The 23,291-nt window shown below is 45.6% G+C and overlaps 1 protein-coding gene across 1 annotated transcript in view; it reads left to right on the forward strand.

Annotated features, from left to right (window-relative positions):
* Window positions 1-23,291, forward strand: part of LOC138481058 (connector enhancer of kinase suppressor of ras 2-like) — a 2,957,912-nt gene that overhangs the window by 1,736,264 nt on the left and 1,198,357 nt on the right. Inside the window, exon 8 of the mRNA XM_069612924.1 lies at window positions 2,186-2,254. Within this exon, the coding sequence (XP_069469025.1) occupies window positions 2,186-2,254 (69 nt within the window). The remainder of the gene's footprint in view (window positions 1-2,185; window positions 2,255-23,291) is intronic.

Below are 23,291 nucleotides of genomic sequence, written 5' to 3' on the forward strand. Positions count from 1 at the left end.
TCTTTAATTGTTCAATACTCGGCACTTACAAGTGTTCACTCCTTTACTTAATCTAAGAGAAATATGTTGTGCGTATGTAGCTCATCCTCTTCGACTCCTCTTGTGACTTGCAGTTATTTCTTGTTGTGGCATCCTTGATCCTGTGCCAAACAAATATTCTTTGTTTGTTGCACAAAGCTGTTTTCCAGTGCCTGTGAGCTCTACAGCCTTGGTCCCTCTCACCTTCAGGCTGCTTCCTACAGAGTCAATGTCCATCTTTTCATCATGGCCTCTTTACCTATGTTATATTTTCCACTGCAGCAAACTTCTATATGTCTCATATACCTTGTGTTTCTGCGTATGTATATCTAATGCATCTCTTCTCACTTATCTTCTCAGTGTATATGATTTCTTCATATTTGCGTGTGCAGTTACTTGGTTATTCAGTCACATCTTTATTCTTTAAGTATTTGTATATCTTTTCAGTGTGTCATCATGTCTTCTCTTCATGACATCACTTTACACTCATATTTCACTTCTAGCTCTTCTATGTTCAGTGGGGTCTGCAGGCATCCTTCTACCACATCGGTGTGAGGGTACATTCGATACGGTTGTCTGAGCGCATAACATCTTTCATATCTTCAATGCCGTATTGGGACGATACCAGTTGTCATGCACAGTGCCTTTTTTTTGTTCTACCAATATGACAGATGTGAGGGGATGGGCACTAGGAAGGTGTGGGAAAAATGCTTAAAACCCTCAGTGATGGGCAACCAGAGAGCAAGTGGTGGAATCAATTAGGCTACCTAGGCAGGACAGTGAGAAGATACAAGCAAGGACATTGTCTCCTCTTAGAAAAGGCCAAAGCGGACCATACTTAGACTGGGAAGGGGGAAAATGCAACAGTACGGGTGCAATATGGCTGTGTATCATAAGGTGCAAGAGTGTGGAATTAAGTAAATATAAGGGCATTGTCCATTTAAAATGAACGACAGGCCATGTACATTTTAGGCATGAACTTTGACAAGGACGAAAGAAGAAACATCTACATTACACAAGGGAAGCAGGTGTTAAACATCAGAGTATGCCTATATGAGGCATCTTTAATCTGAGGGATGGGGATATATTAAAAGGCCATGACCAGAAGGAACAATTATTCATGGGTAGATTGGGGCTGTGAGGACTATAAGGTACCCGTAGAAGGACAAAATAAGAGCTATTAGGATGGACCACGTCTGATTAAGAGATGTGTTTTGAAGAGCTATGCTTCGGTTCTATTCTGAAGATAATGATAGAGGGCATAAGGTGCAGATTTAAAGATGGGGCATTCAAGAATGCTCTGTGCACTCATAGAAGGGGGTTTCCCTGGAATTAAAGGGAGATGGATCAGTGATCTTGGTGCTCATCCCTGTGTGATACAAGGCCATTACATTTAGGCTTTGACTTCATACTTAAATGACTCTCACGTGCAGGTTTCTTCAATTTTCTCACCTCAATTGCTTTTTTTAAAATTAAGTTTATTTTTAGAATTTAAATACATGACTTACTTTTCCTGTAAAGAAGTATGTTTAATTTTGATTGGTTTCATTTGGGTGACTTTATTTGGATGAATCTTATTTAGATGGCTTTTAATAGAAAATAAAGGTAATGAATTATTTGTGTACACAAATTAAAAATGAAACTTAAAAAAATAGCCTCCATGAATCTTCACTCACCACACTCCCACCTAATGAAATGCTGAAAATGGGGGTGTAAACTCACAGCACTGTCTCCCAGAGTCAATGACTTGGGTTTGTACAATTTAACTAGGGAAAGCCTACATGTTGGTTCAGTAAAGAGTTTCAAATTGAACTTTAAAAAGGTAATTTCTCAATAAATGTTTCTACCAATAACAAGGGTCCGTAGGAGAAAACAAGATATCCTGGTGAATGCTTCTTTTAGGCTGACACCTATAATAGCTGTTTTCACACACATTTTATTTGCATAAACATTAAATTATTTAGTACACACATGTGAAAAAGTATTGTCTATTTATTACACAATCGCATTTTGAAAATATATCAAACAGTCTGTTTTGGATCCTCGGTTTGCTAGTCCTCCCCCCCGCCTCCCATGCATAATACTGTATGTTTTCTGTTCTGGGTTGCAGCGTGTACGGTTCTTGTGTAATGACGCATGCCAAGTTCACTGTTTCTTTTGCCTTTAGTCTCCTGCAGACCAGTGTAAAAAGATCCACGCAGGAGATGAGGTGATCCAGGTCAATCATCAGACTGTGGTGAGTACCTTGATGCCATGACAGTTTCTGCAAAGCAAAGGGAAGCAAACATACAGTATTCATGTGTTTTGACTCTAAGAGGTTCAAAGATGATGTCTCAAAGCAGTGTGGCCAGCCAATAATTATTTCACTTAATTCAACTGCTGCTGCTCACATCTTTGTGTGTAATTAAGAAAGACTCTAATCCCAAATAACCTGGTGTAGGAGCAGAGTTTTGGACTAATTCACATATGTTTTGGACAATAATTGAAGCAACCTATGAACATGATATTATGCTGACAACTCAGTACGTTTCTATTGGACGCGTTTCATGTTTTGGTCTAGCTTATGAAAGTGGCATCTGGCTGGCATTCTCTAGTGCCTTTTAGCAATATTACAGTCATTCCATACGTTTTGATTCCTGTGACACAGGAGCAGAAGAGCACACAGGAGTCAGATGTGTTATTCAACAACATTTTATAGAAACAACAGTTTGGGTGGGATGGCTACCTGTAAGTCTAGGATTCGGCGTAGGCTTCAACGGGAATGGTTGTACATAAAGTGTCAGCATGGATAACTCAACGTGTTGTAGGGACTTAAAAAAGAAAGATAGGACTCTCCACTAGGTTTCTCTGTATCCTAGAAAGTTGGTTTAAGAAACAAAGACTTTTATTGAAGGTGTTTCAGGAAGGATAACTAATAACCATGCAAAGGTTTGTCTTAGAGCCTGGCTCTCCACCTGTGATTGCCAGTCTCCGGGATACAGTGTTCGCTCACTTATTGGCTGAAACTCACAGACTCAGGGTTACTGGACCTAGCTTGCTTCTTAACTTTAAAGTTCCATATGATTTTGCGCCCAGCTTTCTTCTCGACTACCTCCTACTAGCAAACATGTCCTCCTCCCATGCTCATGTTTCTACCTTGCCATATTTGCTGAGGGGGCACCCTACTGGGATACACGGAAATTCTTTTTGCCAGTTCTTACATGGATAAGATATTCTAACCAGCTAGTCGCATATTGCCAACCAGGGCCACCTGCTGTTACCTTTTTACACACTGCTAACAAAAAGTATTATTTCTCCTATGATTAGGGTTTTAGGCAGATTCTGATAGTCTCACCTACCAGCCACAGATTGCTCTCTTGGACCAAAGCTCCCAGCCCTTAAAAGGCTCTGGTTTCCATGTTGATCTCTGGCTTCCACCAGTTTCCGAGATATACAAACCCCCAAGAGGCATACAGCACTGTTCCTTCTACTTCTCCTGGTTTCTGCTAGTGTCTGATGGATAGCCATGAACATGCTTTCACATTTCTCTTTTTCTCTGGATCTGATCTTGTCCAATGCTTGAGATAGTGCCCTTTGAGTTATTTTCTCTGTATAGCTACTTCTCTGCTCTTCTTGCACCCAGAGCTGTAGCCCAGACTGGGCATCTCCCTGCAGCAGAATGTGGGCTTGTATAGTATTCCTGATTCCCATGACTTTTTATTTAAGTTCCAGACTGGTGTTCTTCTTGTCTCTTTCTATGCTCTGTGCTTTGCTTAGTCTTGCTCTAGGTTCTTGCTATCAAGTGCAGTGATTTACCCCTTTTGTTTCCCAGCTGGTGATGATCATGTTACCCTCTGCTGGTAGTAGGAGTCAATTATCTTTCCCTAATGGTGGGCAAGCTTTTAATGTCAGGTGGATGTATCAGCTCAGCCCTGTGGCTGTGTTGAGCTGCGTTTCCAGGCCAGATCCTGGAGTGCTAGAAGCTTATCTCTGTGAGCCACAATGAGATGATACAAGAGGCTCACATGAAAAATAAAACATGCACAATATGAAGTGTCCATGTAAATGTTGACCACTTGGGAATTGTCGCCCAGTCCCCAAAAAACACGATGCATACATGATGGGCTTGCTCTACTGGCTTGGAGGTTTTTTCCAGATGTCTCTCCTTAGACAAAGGAACGGAATGTTAGATGAATGTTACATGAAGCAATGTTGGGGCATTCAGTGAAACCCCTGTTTGCATGAATGCTGTGTGGTGCCTATCCTTCCAGACAGAGAATTAACTAATTGGGGACTTGTATAGTGCTGCCCTATTTGGAACTGAATCTAAGTGGGAAGCAAAGTGACTCATTTTACTCTGCTCTCCTCTCATTTTTCTGGCTTTGGGCTAAAGGCAAGGTCCCATGGTTTGCTCCCCGTGGCCGCCCACCAATGGAACTTACTCCCACCTCACCTAAGGGTGGAACATTCATACTGGGCTTTCAGAAAGGCCTAGAACACCTGGCTCTTTAACTAGAGCCTCAGACACTGTTTGCTCTCTCTTACTCCTCTGCTGTTTTCCTCCCGCTTCATATACAAATACAAGTGTGCCTGGTTGTAACAGTGCCTTGATGCCCTAGAGTTATGTGCGCTCAATAAATGTAAAGCTAAATAAATAAATGTTTTGTATTTACAAACTCCACCCTCCCCACCCCCCTTCTTAATGCATTTTTGACCTGGAGCCTATAATGGCTCCCAGGTGTCATGTATTCCTTCAAGACTCCCTGTTGCCTTTTACTAATACAGGTCCCTAGTGGTTTAGTGGGGATAATTTTCTCTGTGCAGGCCCCGTGGGGCCTTTGTTTAATAAAAATAGCATCTCTGGTGGGTTAGTAGACTCTGTAAAGCCCTGTGCTGCGGTGGCTGGTATTTTTGCAGCAGTCGCACTCCTTGATTTCCCTTTCCCAGGCTGCATCCCTTGGCCGGCCGGTGTCATAACGCTTGCTGACCCTGCGGCATAGGATTGACTGCTGCAATGCGGCTCCGGCGTCTTCCCTGTATTGGCTTTCCCTTGGGCTGTGGCGCTGATCTGGCTGTGGTGGGGTCCTCACTGGCCCCGCCAATGACATACTTCAGGTAAGGAGTGGTTGGAGGGGTTCCACCCTCACACTGGCACCGGTCTGTGAGTTGGGGCTGGGCAGGCTCCCTTCCCCAATTTGGCAGACCCTGAAAACAGGTTCTGTCACAATATGCACTGGGATTCAAGGCATTTATGGGCTATTATTAGATAAAGATCAAGTACTGTTGGGTGCATGAAGCGGTCAAGAGCGTGATTAAGCAATCCTGATAGAAAGTAGGTTTGCAAAACCCCGCTTTATCTATTTATGGTAATGCAGGTACCTTCCCCAAGGATAATTCTATGGCCGCCAATTGAACTCGAAAGGATGCCTAATCCAAGAGTAGGACATGTGAGATGCGGATTCTGTTGGTAATAAAAGGCAAGGGAGTTGGATGGAGAGAAGTAATACAGTAAAAATATTATGTCTGGACCTAGATGAGAAGTAAACAAATTGTGTGTTCTGTACAGCACGTAATGTCGTAGTGATGCCACCTCAAAGTACTGAGGATCAGAGGGGGCGAGCCAACAATGTAAGCACTAGTGTCCCCACAGAGCAGCACTGATGGGACCACTTGACCCAAAAATGTCCACGAATGGTCAGTTACATTGCATAAGAGGGGGACCCTGAAGACACTTCAAATTTAGGGTGGATTTAAGTAGGCATGCTACCTGCTATGGATAGCAGCCTGGGGATTCTGGGGAGTAATCATTGTGCTGTTCCAGCAAACCTTTGAGGATTGTAGGGTTGTTGTGGAGACTGGGCCCATCTTGGGCAGTTGCTGGGAATAATTTGCCTGTTAACCATCCCTTATGAATCTCGTTTATGATCTGAAGTTTCCTAGTTAGGTTCACAGGTAGCAGTAGGGAGAAACGCAGATAGCCTGAGGAAAATATCTCATTTTACTAAGAAACCTACCCTTTCTACAGTATCTTCTACAGTACTGAGCAGTCTTTAGTCTCAGAACACTTTTCAGGCCCAGAATGGAGAACATGGACATGAAACACAAATTAATTGGCTCTAAACAATGGGCCAGAAGCAAGGCAAATGGTAATATGGGGAGTTTATACACATTATCAAACTTTGTTTTGGGAATACTGAAGCACTCTCCTTTATGGGCCTGTTTGCTTTGATTTGTCCCAGTCCCCAAAAAAACATAGGTCTATTTGGGGCATATGAAAGGATCTTGTGATTAGTGATCTTGCATTGAATAATTCCGATCTTATCCAGAAAAGCTGCACATTTGAATTGGTAGGAGACATGGCTGTCAAAGCCAGTAAATACTCTGGTGTGTGCCAGCTGCAGGTTTATGATATGATATGATATGATATGGCATTTATAATGCAGCTATACACAAGTGTTTCAAGCACGACGAGGCAAGGGAGGGGAACAAAGGGAGGACGGACAACGATCTAACTAGGTCAGGTGTCAAATAGATTGCGCAAGTGCGTGGGAAGAGGGCAGGGACAGTGCAGTACATTGCAAAGATGATAGCAATAAGTAAGTAGGGGCCAGCATGCGGCAAGTGCATGGTAAGTGCAGGCAGCAGGTGTCCAGGACTGGGAGGGAGGCTGTAGGGATACAGAGACAGTCCCCAAGTGCAGGGGTTGCCAGGTGGGCAGTGCAGGTGTGAAACGCTGGCGGGGAAGGACCTGGTCCTGAGCTTAGAGGGTGTCCAGGTAGCGAGTGCAGTTCCAGTTACAACTAGGAGGTCAGCAGAGGAGGGGGGGAGAAAAAGCAGAAGCAAAGAGAAAGGATTTGAGGAGCTTCCGGAACTGGAGATGGTTCTCCTCCAGTTTAAGGGAGTCAGGGAGGCTGTTCCAGAGGGAGGCCCCAGGCTGGGGACAGAGATCTCCCACCAACTCATTGCTTGGAGATGCGGCTGACCCTGAGGGAGTTGGAGGCGAATGAGCGAAGAGCTTGAGAAGGGAGATATTTAGGAAGAGAGAGATGGAGGCATTGAGGCCCTAGGCCCCAGAAGGCCTTGTGGATGAGGCAGAGGGATTTGAGCTTAATCCTCGCACCAACTGGGAGCCAGTGCAGAGATTTCAGTCCTGGAGAGATACGATCCCTGGGCTTGAGGCCAAAGACAAGTCTCACAGTCCTGTTCTGGATAAGTTGCAGAGGGCGGAGATTAGAAGCAGGCATATTTAGAAAGAGGCTGTTGCAATAGTCCAGCCTAGAGAGAACCAGAGCTCTGGAGACAGTGAGCTTCTAGGGGAAGGAGAGGAAAGGAAGAATACCTCTGAGGAGGTGCAGTTGGTAGTGTCACTTCTTAGAGACGTCAGAGATGTGAGGAGAGAAGGAGAGTGTGGAGTCAAAGATGACCCCAGGTTTTTAGCCTTGGAGGTTGGAGCAGGAAGAGGGCCAAGAGAGGCCGGCCAGAGGGCTGCAGGGAAGGAGGGAGCAGGTGTGCCGATGAAGAGAATCTCAGTCTTACTGGCAGTAAGGCAGAGGTCATTGGTGGCACACCACTCCTGGATAGCAGACAGACAGTCAGAGATGAGGGAGGGAGCGGAGGAGGCCAAGGGTAGCCTGAGAATGAGCTGGGTGTCATCCACATAGCACTGAAAGTTGGGCCAGAGTGCGACGATGCGGTGGGCAAGGAGTGCCAGGTATTGGTTGAACAGCTAGGGAGAGAGGTTAGACCCCTGGGGGACACCACAGGTTAAGAAAAAGATAGCAGAGAGGAAGGACCCAAGTTGGACCTGGGAGGGTCGGTCAGAGAGGAAAGAAGTCAGCTAAGGCAGAGCCTGACCAGTGATACCCAGGTTATCACAGAGACGGTTGAGCAGGATGGCATGGTTGACAGTGTCAAAGGCAGAAGAGAGATCAAGCAAGATGAGCACACAGGGGGTGTTAGAGTCAAGGTTGGAGAGTAGATCTTCATGGATGTTCAGGAGAACAGTTTTCGTGCTTCTGCCAGCTCTGAAGCCAGACTGATGCTCATGAAGACAGCCAACAGATTCAGTGTGGATATTAAGCTGGGAGATGGGCAGTTTCTCCAGGAGCTTGCCCAGGAAGGGAGTGATGGAGATTGGGCGATAGTTATCTGGGCAGGAGGGGTCAGCAGAGGGTTTCTTGAGAAGAGGGTGCACAAGGGAGTGCTTCAGGGGGATGGGAAGACTCCAGTGGCGAGGGAGTGATTGCAGAAATCAGCCAGGGCAGGAGCCAGGGAGTCGATGTGGTCCTTGATAGTTCTGGAGGAGCAGGGGTGAACCTGTTTCGACGAGACTTTCATAGATCGGACTTGTGTAGAAACCTTGTCTGCAGAGAAAAGGGGAAAGGCAGAGAAGGAGGGGGGAGGTGGCTGCAGAAGGGTCAGTGGAAGAGCAGGGAGTAGGGTGAGGGAGGGGATAGGAGGAGTGTGAGGACAGGATGTCCTGAGGTTTAGAGATGAAGTGAGAAGCCAGTGCCATGCAGAGGGCCTGGGAAGGGACAGGAGAGGTAGAGACTGTGACAGGATTGGCCAGTTCCTTGCAGACTTTGTTAGATGCCGCAGAGATGTGGGCTTCGATATGCGCTCTCTTCTTGGTGAGGACGGAGAGCCGGTATTGCCTTTGGAGCAGGCAGGAGGCCAGTTGTCAGAGGATGTATATGAAGCACGCCATTTCCTCTCTTCTTTTCCTGCACTTTCGGTTTAGGGTGATGAGGTCTGCGTCGTACCAGGAGTTACACTTGGCTTTGGGCTTCAGGCGGATTCCCATGACAGGGGCGAGGATATCAAGAGTATCAGATATAGCAGAGTGGAGGGTGGAGAGGGCTGTGTCAGGGTGAGAGTCAGCCAAAGGGGGAGGGTGAGAAGGTGGCGGCGAAAGCCTCAGCTGACACGCGCTTCATGGGTCGGATGACCGAGAAGGTTGGTGGCAGTGATGGAGGTGGCTTGGCCTGAGGGGTAGAGAGGGTGAGATGGGTGGAAAGGAGAAAATGATCACTCCAGGAGAGAGTAGTGGTGAGAGGGACAGAATGGGGAAGGTCTGAGGAGATCAGAACATCCAGAGTGTGCGCTGCAGAGTGAGTCGGGCCAGAGGGGAGAATAGTGAGTGAGAGAGAGTCCCAGAGGTCACAGAAGAGTCCAGAGGGAGGACAGGAGGCATCCAGGTGGATGTTGAAGTCTCCAAGAAGGAGGAGTTGAGTGGTTGAGGCCAGGAGTGAGGAAGAGAGGTCAGCCCACTCGGAGAGGAAGGAAGAGATCTGACCAGGTGGCCGATAGATAGTAACCACAGCAAGAGAATGGTTAGGGGAGAGAGAGAGCCTGCAGACAAGGCATTCAAAAGAGGAGTAGGCCTGCGTAGGAGTGACAGAGGCAGGAATCCACTTGGGGAAGATCAGGGCTACCCCCCCACCAAAGCGTTAGTACCTGGGCACGGAGAGGATCTTGTAGCCGTCAGGTAGGAGCGTGTCAAAGCTGGTGACAGAACTGGCCGTGAACCATGTCTCTGTGAGACCGAGGACATTGAGGTCAAGTTCTTCCAGAAGGCGGCAGATATCAGAGGAATGTTTGACAGCAGAGTGAGAGTTAAGAGTGGCAATGTGGAGAAGGTTGCCATCCTTGAAGGACTTCTGGGAGGGGTACAGATCAGAGGTACGCCCTCTGAGGTGTAGAAGGAGCCTGACAGGGGGCAGAGAGGGAGTGGGACAGCCTGAGAAGAAAAGAAGTTGATGAGGCACAGGAAGCATCTATCAAAGAGGTGAAGGTTGGCCTGAGGGCCTTGGACCAAGACGGTCCCATTAGAGTAGACATTAATGATGACAGAGGAATGGAAGGAGGCCAGGAGGGCGTCCCAACGGGTGCTACCATTAATGGGAGAAGAAGAGAAAGGAGAGAGAACAGAGATCATATGAAGGGTCCATAAATCAGGTGAAGGCACGACAAAGATGATGTCGGTGAGAGTTTCCTTAGAGGAGGCACTGGTGTAGGTGTCAGCAATAGGGAGGCCTGTGTTAGAGACCAGGATGTCCTTTTTAAACTTCTTCCTACCAGATTTAGCAAGGAGAGCAGGATAGTCAATAGAGAAAAAGTTAGAAAAGATAGGAGAGACAGAGAGCTCCATAGAGTAGGTGGGAGAGGAGGTGGTGGAAGGAAAAGGGGGAGATAATACCGAGGGAGACTAGAATAGGCAGACAAAACAGCGAGAGGCAAACAGGTTGAGCAATAGGGAGAAGACACACCTAAGTTTGAGACTCCTGAAAGGTTTAATTCTTTTAGGGTGCTATAGTAGACCTGAAGGGGAGTACGATTATGGCAGAAGCTCTGACACAAAGTTCAGTGGAAGTGGTTCACACAAGGTAGCTTGATATGCCGTTTGAAATGTCCCTTCATTTTTCATAGCATTCATCTTGTTAATATGTGTATCCATCCAAGCAGTTTAAAATATGGCTCACAATTTGAAGACCTTTTAGCATCACGTACATTTAATGTAACTGTTCTATGGGTAATCACTGGACATTTCCACCAACAATATGAATTCCTTCAGCACTATGTACATGCTACAAATTAAATACATTGGACCTAAGGTTTTTATGAATTGACACTGCCCAACCACGCTATCATGAAGTTCTCACAACTCAGCACTGCTTTCCATTGTCTATGACTTGTGGATACATAATAGACGTAATCTCTTGAACACTACACAGAGGCCCACTTTTAGGATGGGGAAGAGAGAGAGCTCTGTTAACTATGTCATGATCAATGTTGATCACTGCCCTCATAAGTGGGATGGAGTAGCAGGTGCCTAAACTGGTGTTGCAATGCAGATAATGGAAAGCATCACCTCCCACAGTTAAGCCTCCACATTTTGAGAGATGTGTGATGATATGTCCTTCTAAAGTGGTGATCTGAGGCTGATCCGAGAAACCTGCTCTGTTGCAGGTAGGCATATATTTGTTAAGAAAATGTGTGATGCTGTGTTTTTGGCATGGTGATATCCTTAATTCAGGTTGGAATACATAGACCACATCCCAGCCTGTGTCTGCATAAACATGGTTAGGGTTTGGCATGCTGGTCAATGTCTAGAAGGTTTATTGTGTGGAATGAAGGTCAAGGAGATGAGGGTGTAGAGTGTGCATGGGAACTTGATATCTATAAGATATCTAGAGGTGGATAAGGCATAAGGTGGGTCCTGGATACGAGTGTAGAGACAAGTGGCTTTTGGCTAGGGTCCAAGTCTGAGAACATATCACATAATATTGCAAAATTTCATAAAGTTGCAGACATCGCAATGCATAGTATGACATAACAAGGCAAAACATTTTGTATAGGCTACTGGAGGGGAGTGAATCTTTGTGCATATATAACTAGGCAGATATTTGAGGGCTTCAGGCCAGAATGCCTAGAAACCGTAGCCTGAAGGATATACAGCAGGGTTCAATGTGTCATAAAGTACTTGCAAAAATGGTATGTCATGGAATGTGGCAAGTATGGACAGAAAAAACTCCTGAATAACCATGTTTTTTATGTAACATATAGTGATTAGAATAGTTCACAAATTCCAAGATCGCCGCCGGAGTGTGAAGTCACACTCTACAGACTCGACTTCCCTGCCAAGCCTACTAAATGTGATTAAGAAGCATGCTTTCCGTGGCTTCAAGAGAAGCTAATTCTGCACCCAGCCACTAAGATCAAGGCAGAGGACAGGCGGAAATAAATATCTCCACCACATGTGAGAAATATAAAGGGACCGGACGCAATTTTCAGATATTGGAGACACGGATCGTGGCTCGGAGGAACTCTCAAACGATCCCGCAATGGAAGAGACCCCCATGGGGACAAACTGTCGGCCACTACCGAAGAGAAGACCAACCGGTGGCCAGAAGTTCAACAGATGCCCAGGGGAACGGTGCAGGATGGAGGAGGAGCCCACAGTGAGGTGGGCAGTAAGCAGACGAAGAGCCTGGTATCAGACATAGTGGGGCTGTGAGTGTAATTCCCCCCCTGGGACCACCTGCGACAACGAGGAAAACCCCATAAAACACACTCCTGCGGGAGAGAAGGCAGGTCTGCAGGCCTCCACACCGGGCCAAAAGGGGGGCAAAATGGTCCCCGTGAAGCAGCATACTTGGGACCCAGAGCCCTGAAAAGCTACAGAGGGACCAGACGATTGGGTGGAATTGGCTAGCAGCACCAACCCCCTGGAGACCTGATACCGAAGCTGCACGGACAGGAACGCAACAGGGTCCAGCATTCAACTCCTAAACTACGTCCTGACTCCAGAGCACAAGAAGATGTGGAGGGGTTTGGAATACAAGAAAGATACAGGGACCAAAAACACTGTAGAACTTCTGAAGAGTAAGACGACAGTCCATCTAAACCACACAGTGCATGATACCAGGTAATACTCACGCGTAACAAACAGCTATGTGTTTCTAAGGCCAGGAAACCTTCAGACACAATGCAGTTGAGTGGCTCCCAGAGTGCACACCTCGAACCTCAGACCCAGATCCCATGCTGCGGGATGCAACAGAGATTTCCTGAAAGAATAAACAATCCTCAGCTTCATGGCCCGGTTCCTGGGATGTTCCACAATGGGCAGAGACAGTCTTCTATCTGAGTGACATCAATATCATACACTCCAAGCACGAAATCCCTCTTGGGACGTTGCCATAGCGCAACATGAACAGCAGAGGCCGCAACAGGGGAGACTAAGGGGGCCAAGATTTGCTGCTGACTAATAACAAGCCTACTATACCAGTCTCATTTGGGATGGGGAAACAGGCAAAACAGAGAAGGGGAAACATTAAGAATGTTTTGGACCCTCCCCCAACCACAGCTTGCCGTTTCCCATAGCCGTGACCAAAGTCCCACGGCGGAGCCAACCCCCACCCCTCACCCCCTGTGCAAGTGATAACACATCCCTACAGAAGGACACCGACCAGTCCGTTGGAAACAAGAGAGAATAAAAGAAGAGAGGAATTCCAATCAACATTTTCAGATGCCAAGGGCGAAAGGCAGACAGACCCCAGCTATACAGGGAGCTACACTGGCCATAAAAAGAGGTCAACTCGAACAGTGATGGATCCAACACAAAGAAGAATACCCTGAAGGAGTGACAGAGAAATAGCGTGAAGGAGAGAAGAAGCCCCAGGACACGGGAACATGGCGCTGAACAAAAAAGGTCTGATGATATGCATTAAATGACTGGAGAAGAGGATGACAGCGACCATTCAAAGTCCATTTGCGGCATTGAAGGAAGAACTAAGGGATTCCTTAGAAGAGATCAGCAAAGACGTCAATTCCCTTGGAAATAGAGTTGACTTCATGGAACAAGGCATTTCAGAATTTTCTAAGGAGGTCTGACTACATTCCGAGCTACTGGAACAGATTGTGGCAGGAACACATAACTTGGAAATACAAGAAGAATATCTGGAAAATCGATCCCGCAGATTGAATATCAGAATCAAAAATTTGGCAGAAAAAAATAAAGACGCAGGTTTAAAATCCACGATGCAACACTGTTTTGCAAACATATTGACAGAGACCACGCCTGAAGACATTCATATAGAACCCGCATCCAGAGAGTAGGCCCAAATGATCTGAACCTGGTGACAGACCAAATGATGTCCTGGTGGCACTGACCTCATACGAGGTAAAAGAGAAAATTCTCTGTGCAACTAGAGGTTAGTCAGCCATCTCCAGTAATGGATCAAACATCCTTCTATTCCAGGACCTGCCAGTGATCACACTGCTGAAAAGGAGAGCAATGGGCCCTGTGACAAAAGCAATCCAATACAAGTGGGACGTTCCCATTTGGGATTCTGTTCACATGGGACAGCAAACAACAAAGTGTTACTACATGTGCTGAAGACCTCTTGATTCTGGAATTAGAAGAAGAAGACGGGCCCTTTCGAAAAAGATGGGGAGAACCCCAGCGAGGTAACAAGCACTGGGATCGGTTTATCACATGTGGAGAGAGAGGTGAGTGGCTGAAGGGGTCACTTTACAAAATAAACGAGGGGCTGACAGATGAAGGAAACTTAAGTGGAAATTTGGAGTAGCGAAGCTGGGCGTTCTCAGCAAATCCGCAATACTGGAAAAGAAGATTAGGAGGCTAATGGAAGGAAAGCAGATGAGGAAAATTAGCCTGACAGGGTCAACTTAGCCCGGGTGGAGACAGACATCTGGCAGTCACTTGGTTTCACTTGAGGTGAGATCTACCTCTATGTATCCCGAGAGGGAATATGGGTCAGTTCCCAAGGGAATTGGGATGAATAAGTGGATGTTGAACTCAGACCAGGAATGGGTAGGGAATGTTGGAAGGAGAGTTGTTGGGGAATTATGGCAGGGTGTGGGGGGAGGAGAGACAGGTCCCTTTGACAGAAATTAGACTGGAAACAGGGATATAAAGAACAGGGAACACATGAAGATAAGTGGTTATTTGGGGACAATGCCTATACAAATATTATCACATAACATTCAGGGCTTGAACACCCCTTCAAAATGGAAGAAATTAGAAGCACAAATTAAGCGATGTATGGGCTGACATAATTATGATCCAGGAAACACACATTAAAAGGGGGGATAGAGCAACTGTACGTCTAAAGCAATTCTTGCAGTTACATCAAGATAATGCTGCAGGGAAAACAGCAGGGGTTCTAATCGGCCTCAAGGATTCTTTGGAAGCTAAAATTCTTAACACTCAACTAGACCAACACGGGAGATACATTTTTATCCAACTACTTCTAGGAGACAAAAGCACTGACACTAGGTACCATTTACGCCACAAATACGGGACAGGATATGTTCCTTTGCTCAGCCCTAAGGAAGCTGGAAAGCTTTGTAGTGGTGGAGGTGCTTCTGACAGGTGATTTCAACATGGCCTGGAATCCGGAGAGAGACAGAGCAACCAGTCTCTCTGCAAAAGCCAGGGACCCTTGATTGCACTAAAAATAATAATCACAGACATGGCCTTGAAAGATTTATGGCGGGGCTAAGGAGGAAGGAGGGGAGGTAAGTTTCACATGCTTCTCCCACGTACATCAACATTTTTCCAGAATTGATTATGCATGGAGGTGGGGGTGTATCCCATCTCTCTTTCAGACCATGCCCCAATTCGGGTTACATTGAGGGGATGCAAGCTGAGCAGCCCACTATGGGCATTCCCCAGGTATATTCTGGTTGACCCAGTCTTACAAGAATTAGTGTCGGAGAAAACTAAAACGTACTTTGAGCTAAACAACATGCAGGGATCACCCCCAGATAATTTATTTATTTATTCAGATTTGTAGAGCGCACGTCAGCCCGGGGGCATCATTTGGGACTCCTTTAAATCATTGATTAGAGGAGAGATAATCGCACTCAAGGCTCAGAGGACCAAGCAGAGAGATAAGATTGAGAAAGAATTAGAGACACAACTGACTGAGGCGCAAAGAGACTTGGTAATAAACAAAAGTACTTATAAATATGAACTAATAAAATATACCAGGAGACAATTAGAACTCCTCCGCACCGGAAGACCTGAGAGCACCCTTCTCAACCTAAGGCTGTGCTACTGTGTAAAATCCAATAAAACGGATAAACGAATTGGCAGGCGCAATGTAGCTAGCATTTTACAGACGGCGCTGTGTCAACGGAAACAGAGGCCATATCGAGATCCTTCTCGACATACTATTTGCAGCTCTACGCCACAGATTACCCGGCACAGGCAAAGATTCAGGAACACCCAGACAAGCTTCATATGCACAAAATAACTCTTGTGGAGAGGGAACGGTTAGAGGAAGAAATAACAGAAGCCGAAGTTGAAAATATAATAAAACAACTCCCAAACAACAAAGCGAAAGGCCCGGACGGGTTCCCGGCGTCCTTCTATAAATACCTGTGTAAAGACCTTGCACCCTTCGTAACAAAATTATACAACTTGTTCCACCTTAGCGAGAGAATAACACGCTCAATGTCAGAAGCTAAAGTAGTTCTCCTTGGGAAATCAAACAAAGATTTGAACTTATGCAGCTCATATAAACCCATATTACTTATGAATATGGATGCGAAAATCTACACGGAATCCTAGCAACTAGAAGGCAAAACATCTTTCCCTACATGATTGACCAAAATTAGTCTGTATTCATAACGGGCAGACAAACATGGGACAACACAAGAAGGGTAATACATCTCATTGAGAAAGCATCCATTAAACAGATTCCAGCAACTCTCATCTTCCTAGATGCCGAGAAGGCATTCGATAGGGTAGAATGGCGGGACTTGTCCTTGGCCTCAAGCCCAGGGACCGTATCTCTCCAGGACTGAAATCACTACACTGGCTCCCAGTGGCTGCGAGGATTAAGTGCAAAACCCTATGCATTGTCCACAAGGCCCTCTGGGGCCTTGGGCCCAAATACCTTCGACTCTCCCTTCCTAAATATCTTCCTTCTCGAGCTCTTCGCTCATCCACCTCCAACTCTCTCAGGGTCAGCCGCTTCTCCAAGCAACGAGTTGGGGGTAGATCTCTCTCTGCAGCAGGGGCCTCCCTCTGGAACAGCCTCCCTGCCCCCCTGAAACTTGAGGAGAACCATCTCTGGGTCCGGAAGCACCTCAAAACCTTCCTCTTTGCCTCCGCTTTCTCTCCCTCTCTCCCCTGCTAAAACCACTGAACCTGCACTGAATCTGCAACTGGGCTACTCACGATCTCGGTCCTTGGCCCAGCCACTCTTCCTGCACTACCTCACTAAACTACGGGGCTGTCTCTGTGTCCTACAGCCCCTCTTCCCGGCACTTACCTTGAACTTGCCACCAGCTGGCCCTATTATTTATCTTGTATTATACTAACCTCGTACTGCACTTTTCCCTTCCCCTCTACCCTTGTATATCAGGTCTCAAAATAAATATGTTTTTTATTTCTAGCATAAACCATCAAGAACAAGTATGTTATAAGAAATACAACTACTTTTGTTTGTCATTTGGTCGTTCTATATAACGTATTCTGAAAAGTGCTGAACACGCTACATAAGGACCTATGACACATATTAACCCCACTCTTCAAAAATCTTTTTATTACAAATATAATCTGTTTTTATTTGTGTTTCAAAAACAATTAATAAACTATTTTTGTAAAGAAAACCGTTGTAGATATAATGTGAATGACCAGAAGGTTCAAAGGTTATTAAGTGGTCCACAAACCCAATCAAACAGATAAAGAAAGTAGTAATCAGTCTTCTTTTTATTACACATAGTGAAGAGGGCCACAGCAGCCTCCACTCAGGAATCTTGGCTCTGTGGGGGAGGAGGTTGGTTCCTGTTGGCCACAAAGTGAGCAGGATATTCCTTAGTCTGCAAGGAGGCTACTATCTGGCCTTTGAGGTCTACATCTGTATTTCTAGGGTCTTCCAACTTCGTTGTTTGAAATCATTCTTCGAATTATGGAAGGTTTGTGATGAGAATGACTGGCTCTGGTAGGCTGGGCAGGACTGCCAGATCTGCTCCTATGTTCTCCATTGGGATTCTGAAAGTGGACTTGGTATAGACACATCTGATAAGTAGGAGCTTATTACATTGAATTTCCAGAGTGCACCGGGCCTACCCAAATAGAGGAATGACATCTTCCTGAATGTAGTAGGACCAACATTTGCTCTTCCTTGATCTGGAAGGGCATGTAGTATGATGTTACTCTCATTCCCTTGGCAAGCATCTTTGTAGCAATTTCTGGTATTCCAGGTCTGGCCACCAAGTCAATGTGCATGTCTCCAGGAACACAACTCATATTCATGAGTTCGAAAGTAGGAAGGATAGGACAGGAGTGTCCCGGTTTTCTGCCGGCATACCATTGGATGGTAGGCCTTCCTGTGAGCAAGGCAAAGCTTTTCTGATCTCGCTTGATGTGGCTCTGGGAATAGTTGGATTAAACTGCAGGCCGTGGTGGCTCTCCCATATTCCCTGGGTTTCTTCACCTTCTCTGCTTGCCTGCTTCTCCCTTAAAGGATGTTGGACTCCTATTGTCTTCTGTTCCGGTGACTGCAATGGGAGTTCATTGGAGTAGTCCTTCTCCAGAAATTGGTATCCATTTCTGAATCATCTGGACTTCCATGGGTGGGCGATTGGTTGTTTACAAATTCAGCTGGTGGAGTTATCAAACTAGCCATTGCAGGTAGGGCGTAAGAAAGATTCAGAATTGTTCTAGAATGAGTGATTATTTTGTATCTTTGGTGAATTTTTGTCTTAGCCACTTCTGTATTAGAAGTGTTATTTGGTGGGATGTCTGTTTCAGGGTCTCTTCAGGTTTCTGCCACACTTATCTTAAGCATTGCTGGTAGTAGACTTTCTGTCTTCCAAGCCTTGCCAAGATGCTTAGATGGAAGGCATTGTAGGTCTAACTGTCCACATATGATAGACTGCCTGTAGCTCCCCGATTAAAAGCAGTACATTGAAGTGTGGCCAATTTCTCTTGTCCCACTGTTATTAGTGGTGATGCATTTAAAGTGGCAAAAGAATACCTTAGGATTTTCTTCCTCTACCTACTGCTGTAGTACTGGCCTTAGTGGTGCCAGGACTCACTCTTGTATTTGATCTTACAGAGCCATCTGCCCGGAGACCAACCTGTCATGGATAGTCGTAAGTGTAAGTTGCCCTTCCATCCATTTAGCAACACTGGCTTCATCTACCATCCTCGTGATCGGTCCTCCTTTGGATGGTAACTGATCAGCGACTGGGACAAAAAGAAATTCTGAGCTTGCTTCTCCAGCTTTCTGTCTGGCAAAGAGTTAGTGTTTCTGGTTTGGGGCAGTGGTCGGGACTTTGGCTGGGACTAGGCTCACCAGAATCTCTTGGGTCTGACCCAGCCCAACTGCTCTAGATCAATGTCACTGCTGGAACCCGAGTCTTCTGTGCCCTGCTGGTTGACCTGGGAATTGCACTATTTTATGTGACCACATAAGAGGTTAGGGTTGTGCACATGTTTGTCTTTGCTGGAGACATGGAGGAGTTATTGATGGAGCTAGGGTGTATGCCATGAATTAAACCATTTGTCATGGAGTGGGCTGTGTATGGACACAACACAAGACAAGTTGTTTGGAATACGTCAAGTGTTTTATTGAACAAACTATAATTTAGTTCCGGTAGAGGAGGGTGAGGAGTATAATGATGGGCCTAACTTCTTCACAGACAATCCTTCCTAAGATGTTCATGACTGTACAACCGAAATGTTAAGACCATTCAATCTTAAGATGATGGGACACAAAGAAAATGGCAAAGCAAATGTTTCTCCAAATAGTTCCAAGGACACAAAGACAGAATGTGAAATCTGAAATACTGAATTTTGAGTAATTGAATTTCTTTCCAAAAAAAGGGCTGTGTTGGGTCCATTCTGGTCCCATTCCTATGTCTAGTGGAGCACATCAGCCTTTATCCTTGGTTTGCAAATTATGGGGTTTTCAGAACCCACTTCCAGAAAATATGTGGCAATGGTCTTCCTATGACCATTAAGGTGCAGCTTGTCCTTTCTTTCCCAGGGTTTAGAACATCCTTCTGTAGTCTGGGACACTCTCTCTTAGGGCTTTCCTCTTCTTTTAAGAATGAGTAATGTCTCCCAATCCAGTACATATGTTCCTCCCTAAAACCAGGGACATTTTGGGAGATGCAATCCTCCCTATCAGATCTTACTGGAACCTCATGGGTGTGTGTATAAGGACACCAGGGAGTATTCCTTGGGGTCCTTGTAGGTCTGGACCTTTGTGGGTACTTCCATCCTATAGCTTCCTTCTTGTACTCTGATTTCCTTACCTGAATTCAGTCCAGGTTTTCCCTTGGACTAAGTGCGGTATTCTGGAGTGCAAGTACTTTCTCCCATTCTTTCCCCTACTAGCCTGGGAAATAGGCCAATGGGCCCTCAATGAGTGGAGAGGTGACCACCATGTTAGCCATGTGACTGATCTCTTCTATGTGGAGGAGGTTCTGCAGAGGTGGCATTGAGGGTTTCAATCTCACCCTGCTAGGCACGCCTGAATACAATGAGGAGAGCCTGTCACAGAGTGCATATTGAAATAGTTATGCAAGGTGAAGTTACTGAGCAGGTGGAAGTAGGTGTGCTAGGTAAAGTAGATATTCAGAGTGATAGTGATGTGGAAGGTGATTTACATATCTGAAGAGAAAGGTTTGACTTTGGTTATTGTTTGCCTGCTTATTATAGATGGGAGGTTAAGTGTAGGTAAATGGAACATTAACAAAGGTGGTCTTAACACCGGTGTTTACCCAGAGCCGTTGGACTAAATACCAATTACAGTGGGACTAGCCCATACATAGCAGTAGACTAAGATCCATCATCCAATTTTCCTTTAATGCTACATTTGTAACAGCAGTTAGAAGTGGAAGCATCATGCCACAAATAAGACCACGCTTTAGTTTAGGATAGACTAGGAAGGCTGTTGATCTCACTGCATATACAAGACAAAGAATCAGAGGGTGATGTGTGTTTATCTCTTTTCAATATAACTCACCTTGCCTGCCGCTGCCAACACAAATTCTCAGAAGCCCCCCCTATCCAATCATCCACTCCTTCAGGACCATTATGGAAGTGGACCAGGGACTCCACCTGCAGACTTGTTCACCTAGCAGTTTACACAGATGGCTCAATGAACACTCCAACTCCAAAAGAAGGTTCAAGGGTTTTTATTGATTTTTCTGCAGGGCACTTGGGCCGTCTCTCACTGTCTTGTCTAGAGGTAGCATTTCCACCCTAGCCTAGCCCTCCTTATCCTCTGGCTTGCTTATAGGGAGGGAGTGTTGCCACCACTGTCTAATCTCAAAATATCTTTTGATGAGGATGTAAAGGCAAACACCTTGTCTGGCTGGGCTCCATCTATGACTCCTAAACTGTCCCTACACTATTGATGTTTTTAGTGACCAAAATGATTAGAGTTAGACACGCTGCCGACTATGCCACCTTCCTATCATGCCCACTTTTCTATTCCATGTTTCTGCTGTTCTCTTCTCACTACTCTCCTCTGTCGAACTCCACCCAACTTCTCTCCATCTGGTCCTTATGCCATCTGTCTCGGGAGGATAGCTCAACGGAAACGTGCTCACCTTGGAATCAAGACGTCGAAGAGCAACACAGGTTCGATCCCCGGGTCCGCGCTTAAAACCTCTGGGTATAAAGTGCATTATAAATAACATATCATATATCATATCATATACTGCTCATGCTCCCTCTGAAGTCTCTCTCTTCGGCTTCCACCCTTTGATATTATTACTCCCTCATCACTACTACTACCACCACCTACACACTACTGTTCTGTTCTCCACATTACTACTACCACCCCACACCACCTTCTCCTCAGTCACACTCCTTTCACTATTCCAACCACTTTCAACTCACTCTATGGACTCCCTCTAACACTCTCACTCACCTTGTATGCACCCTAACCACTGAGCACTACTTGATTTCTCCAACTAACATCAATAACTCCCTTAAAAACTTGGACCCTTTGCTCTTGCCCCACACAGCAAAGTCACCTACAACCATCTAGAAAAAATCCCGCAATTTTCATTCTCCCACTACTCAGAGAAAAAGGTGCTCAAAGTGATTCAGGATCTTAAAGCTACAACCTGTCGTGGGGACGATTGTCCCACCAGCATTTTTAAAGAATCATCTGATCTTCTCGTTCCATGGCTTACTAAGTTGATCAATCTTTCCTTTGATGAGGGCATGGTTCTAGATGTCTTGAAATCAGCATGGATAATTCCCTTGCTGAAAAAAGAAAACCTTGACCCTAATAATAATGACAATTAGCGACCCATTACTAATGGTTTGTTTATTTTGAAGATTTTAGATAAGCTAGCTTATATTCAACTTCAAGCTCATGTCGAAAAGCTTAATATCTCAGGCACTCGTCAATCTGGCTATAGGGCCTGCCATGGCACTGAAACTGCCATGCTTGACCTGAAGTCCACTCTAGCTGGCATAGCAGACAAAAACCAAGCCGCTCTGTTAATGCTACTAGACCTCTCCGCAGCCTTTGATCTTGTTGATCACACCTTACTAGTGACAAGGCTCGGAGAGGTCGCAAACTGCTCCACGCTGGCATCCAAATGGATTGCCTCCTTCTTGGGACCACGCATGGTAAGGGTCTGTGTGTGCAACAACCACTCCACTCTGATCTCTCAAACTTGTGGCATTCCACAAGGCTCTTGCCTGTCGCCATTACTCTTCAACTTGTACATCCGACCACTACTATATCTTCTGAACAGCCTGGGTGTCCAGTATACAAACTACGCAGATGACACTCAGGTTGTCATTCAGCTAAGTGGCCAATTCAAGAATGATGTCAATACCCTTAGCAACATATGCAGAGCTGTCCAGAATTGGATGGCCTGTAATTCCCTGGCTCTCAACAATAATAAAACCGAGTTGATGATTGTCACTACCAAGAACACTCGGAGCAAGCTTACTTTAGACTACTCCAATTTCCTGATTGCAGGCAATGTCATAAATGTCCTAAGGAAAATGAAAACACTGGGTGTTATTCAGGATGACAAACTCTCCATGAATCCTCATGTTTCAAATATCAGGTCATGCTGGGGACTCATCAACAAACGAATACCATATATTCAACCTTTTATCACAACTGACAACTGTGCTCTTCTGTCCACAGCATTGATAAACTCCAGACTGGACTATTGTAATAGCCTGTTGACCGACACCACTTCTGCAAACATACAAGCTCTTCAAGTCACACAAACAATCGCATCGCACCCACATCTCCTTCTTCAGGAACAAGCTACACTGGATTCCTGTAAAACAGAGAATAACGCACAAAATGCTCACGTTAGCGCATAAATGCGTGACTCTTACAAGTCCCATATACCTATCAGAGCGCATTAAGATCAAGCCGAAGAACAGAAACCTCCGCTCTACTTTAGCTACTGTGCTTAACCAGCCTAGATCCAAACTTACCAGGTTTGGAGGCACTCGTTTTGACTGTCAGGCCCCCATGCTTTGGAACTTACAACCAGCAGCCATACACCAAATTCAGAATTACTCTCTTTTCAAAAAGGCTGTAAAGAGCCATCTTTTCAACCTTGTCTAAGAACTTCTGATCTCACCACTTTCTGCAGGTTCATGTCAGTATGTCTTGTCTCTTGTTCTGTGTGCGCCCTGAGGCCTCTGGGCATGTGCTACACAAATATTCAATAAATAAATAAATAAACCAATGCCTCACCTTTTCTACAAATTGCCTCCATACTCCAATCCACCGTCCTTCCTCCTGCTGGTCTCT

The sequence above is a fragment of the Ambystoma mexicanum genome, chromosome 5p (assembly GCF_040938575.1).
Source record: "Ambystoma mexicanum isolate Mex_15411 chromosome 5p, UKY_AmexF1_1, whole genome shotgun sequence".
NCBI classification, from domain to species: Eukaryota; Metazoa; Chordata; class Amphibia; order Caudata; family Ambystomatidae; genus Ambystoma; species Ambystoma mexicanum.